This window comes from Hipposideros armiger, unplaced genomic scaffold, assembly GCF_001890085.2.
Source record: "Hipposideros armiger isolate ML-2016 unplaced genomic scaffold, ASM189008v1 scaffold_26, whole genome shotgun sequence".
Classification (NCBI taxonomy): Eukaryota; Metazoa; Chordata; class Mammalia; order Chiroptera; family Hipposideridae; genus Hipposideros; species Hipposideros armiger.
The window spans coordinates 5040945-5044170 of NW_017731376.1; the positions used below are offsets into that span (position 1 = coordinate 5040945).

General features: G+C 36.2%; 1 protein-coding gene across 1 annotated transcript in view; it reads right to left on the reverse strand.

Annotated features, from left to right (window-relative positions):
* Positions 1-3226, reverse strand: part of WDR19 (WD repeat domain 19) — an 87381-nt gene that overhangs the window by 33491 nt on the left and 50664 nt on the right. Inside the window, exon 18 of the mRNA XM_019635995.1 lies at positions 1919-2028. Within this exon, the coding sequence (XP_019491540.1) occupies positions 1919-2028 (110 nt within the window). The remainder of the gene's footprint in view (positions 1-1918; positions 2029-3226) is intronic.

Below are 3226 nucleotides of genomic sequence, written 5' to 3' on the forward strand. Positions count from 1 at the left end.
AACTAATTCTATTCCTTCCCTGTTTCCTCCTTTCTTTATCTTTGGTTCACTTCACACAAGGTAAAGATTATTTTTGTTCTCACACAAGTCGATGAAATTAATACTCTTATTGCTTTAAATCTGGAAGTTTAAATCAGGGGTCAGCAAACTATGGCCCAAGAGGCAAATCCCGTCAGCTGCCTGTTTCTGAAAATAGTTTGAGTTGAATGTAGCTACTCATCAGCTCATTCATTCTGGAATGTCTCAGCTATTCTAGTGCTACAACAGCCAACTTGAGTAGTAGTGACAGAGACCCCGGTGGTCCTTAAAGCCTAAAGCATGTGCCATTTGCCAACCTCTGGTTTAAAACATGGTCATTTTGACTTTGGGGAAGAGCCAGAAGTTGCACAGTGCCAGATCCAGAGGATAAGGTGAATGAGGACACACCATATGTTTTTATTCGACAGAAACTGCCATACCAGAAGTGATGTGTGGCACAGAGCTTTTCTGTTGTGATCGTAAAATACCGTGAATGCTGCTGCCAAGCGCCATCCAATGGAAAGGCAGGTATCTTCAACACAGGAAGCAGCGTGTCAAACCTTAGTAACAGTGTGTGACAAGTTTCAACTTGTTCAGTGCAGACAGTCAGGTGTGAGCTATGGTTGAGAAAAGTTGTGTTTTTAAAGTGTGCCGTAAATCATCCTCCATCATGACAACGCTCTGTGTCACACATCACTTCTGGTATAGGGCACTTTCTGTCAAAAACATTACAGTGTGTCCTCATCCACTTTATTCACCGGATCTGGCACCGTGCGACTTCTGACTCTTCCCCAAAGTCAAAATGATTCAGGACATCGAGGCAGCTACAACAGCGCAACTAGACACTCACAAAAGAGGATTTCCAGAACTGCTTCAGAAAGTGGCAAGAGCAATGAGATAAGTGTGTTCAAANCTTTAAAAAAAATCAAATGTTAGAACCATATTTTATTGTTCAAAAACAATATTGTTCCACATTTACTATTTTTGCAGTTGGAATGTATAATAAATGTCAAAATAAATTGTCCAGGTGTGATGTAGTTGACATTGCATGTACACATGTGAACTTATATTTGCAAATAAATGATTCATTTACTGTCTCTGCAGGTATTTCATTAGTATCATTAACCATGGCTGAATGAATTAAAAGTGGATCCTGAATGCTTCTAAAATTACACTTTTATGGAGCACTGAAATAAAAATGTATAGCCTGTCTATTAAGACTACTGATAAATTAAAATTGTCTAGCAATTAAGGGCATTGGAAAATTCAAAATCTCTCAGAATAGGTTATGGCACTTCCAAAGGTGGGGAAGATTTGTGAAGCCTATTCAGGCATCGTAAAGGATCATTACTCAAGCGCTGAATATCGGCCCGTGAAAAGCTTCTGGCATGATTTTCAACATTAACGGTCAAATTTTTACCCATATGCAATTCAATTTTAAAAAGAAAAACTACTAATGTAAGCAAATAGAAATTGTAGACCAAAACCCAGTATTTTGCACTATGCCTTGAAATTACACTGTAAATCCTCAGTGTTCAAAGAGGTCAAAATCATGAGCATAGGTTATGAAAAGCAATATGTCACCCTGATGCTACGCTAACTGTTGTTGGAAATGTGATTCAAAACAATATTTAGGCTCTAAATGTAGAAAAGGCTTAGACCCAAACTTAGATTTTGATGCTAAAAATGAAAGAGGGTAAATGCATGGATAAGACATCATTAGTTAGAAAAAACATGTTTTGGATGTATAATTAATGTTTTTCCCCTCAAAAAGCAATTATTAAATCAATTGAGGGCCTTATATTAAATGGCAGTTTATAACTGAAGATATTTCAGTAATTAATTCAGTAATCATTAATTCAGTAGATATTTATTGAATCATATAAAGACAAGGACTTACATGACTTCAAGCTGAACAGCATATTCTTTCGATATAAATGGTATTTGGTCTGGGGCCAAACGCTTTGCCAGTTGTAAGGCATTGTCCCAATGCAGTAAGTCCCTTCGCATCTATTAGGAAGAGAAAGACCTTAATTTCAAATGAGTAAATTCTTTTGCACTGTCACCATCTAGCGCTAGTTTTAATTAAAGTGATCATAAAAATTTTATGTTTAAAAATGAAACTCTCTGCAAAGATAATACATTACTATAATGTACGTTCTCAGTGGGGCAACAGAGCCCACAAGGGATTGAAAATTGGTTTTTGGGGAGCAAAAACATTCTAGCTATTACAATGGTTTTTGGACCTCCAAAACTCAGTTCTACCTAACAAAATCTTATTCTTTAGTATTTGCTTTTTCTCAATAGGGAAACATTAAATTGAATTAAAATTAACTCAATTAAACAATTAAACTTAATTTTTCTTCTTGGAGGGGAGATCATTTAAATAATTGAGAAGTACTTTACTATAGGAATTAAGGTTATTTTCTGAGAAAATGTGTAGCTATATCACAACATGAGTAATAGCAAACATAAATAAAATGTGACTGCCTTCTCCCTGACTCCTGAGGTCTTTTATCTGTGTCTAGTATACACTTCCAAATATAAACTAATCAAGAATCTTTTCGAGTTCATTCCTCATTTTATTCATACTTTGTAAAAAATTAGTAACAGCTAATATTTTTCGAGCACTAATTTCTGCCAGATAATGTTCTGGGCATTAGATTATTGACTCTTCACAACTAGCCTTTTGCAATGAACCGTTCTTATGCCCATTTTAGAGATCCAGAAACTGAGGCAAAAAGAGGCTAGTTTTGTACACAGTCACACTGTTAGCGTGTGGTAGAGCTGAGCAGTAGGGCTTTGCCGCTGACTTCCTTATCTAGCTAACTTGTCAGCCTTCAAGTTGAGGTTAAAGGAACGACAGGGTGCGACCACCCTTCTCCATTGTGAAGCTATCACCAAATCTAGTAGCACATGACAAGTATTCACAGCTAAAGGTGGCAGATCTAAGACCACGTCTCTGTGTCACTCATCGCAGCCATGTTCCTATTTCAGTGCGTACTAATCCAAGTTCTGAAATGTTTTCCGTGTCTCCAGTTACCTCAAATAATATTGTAAAATTATCTACATTTTCTTAAAACAAAATTAAATTATTTCACTTAAAATTTAAAAGTGAAAATTTTCTTTAGAACGTTACGAAAAGGTAAGTTATGAAATTAATAGCCAATGTGTTTTCAAAGCCACCTCCCTGTGTAGCTGTGGAAAC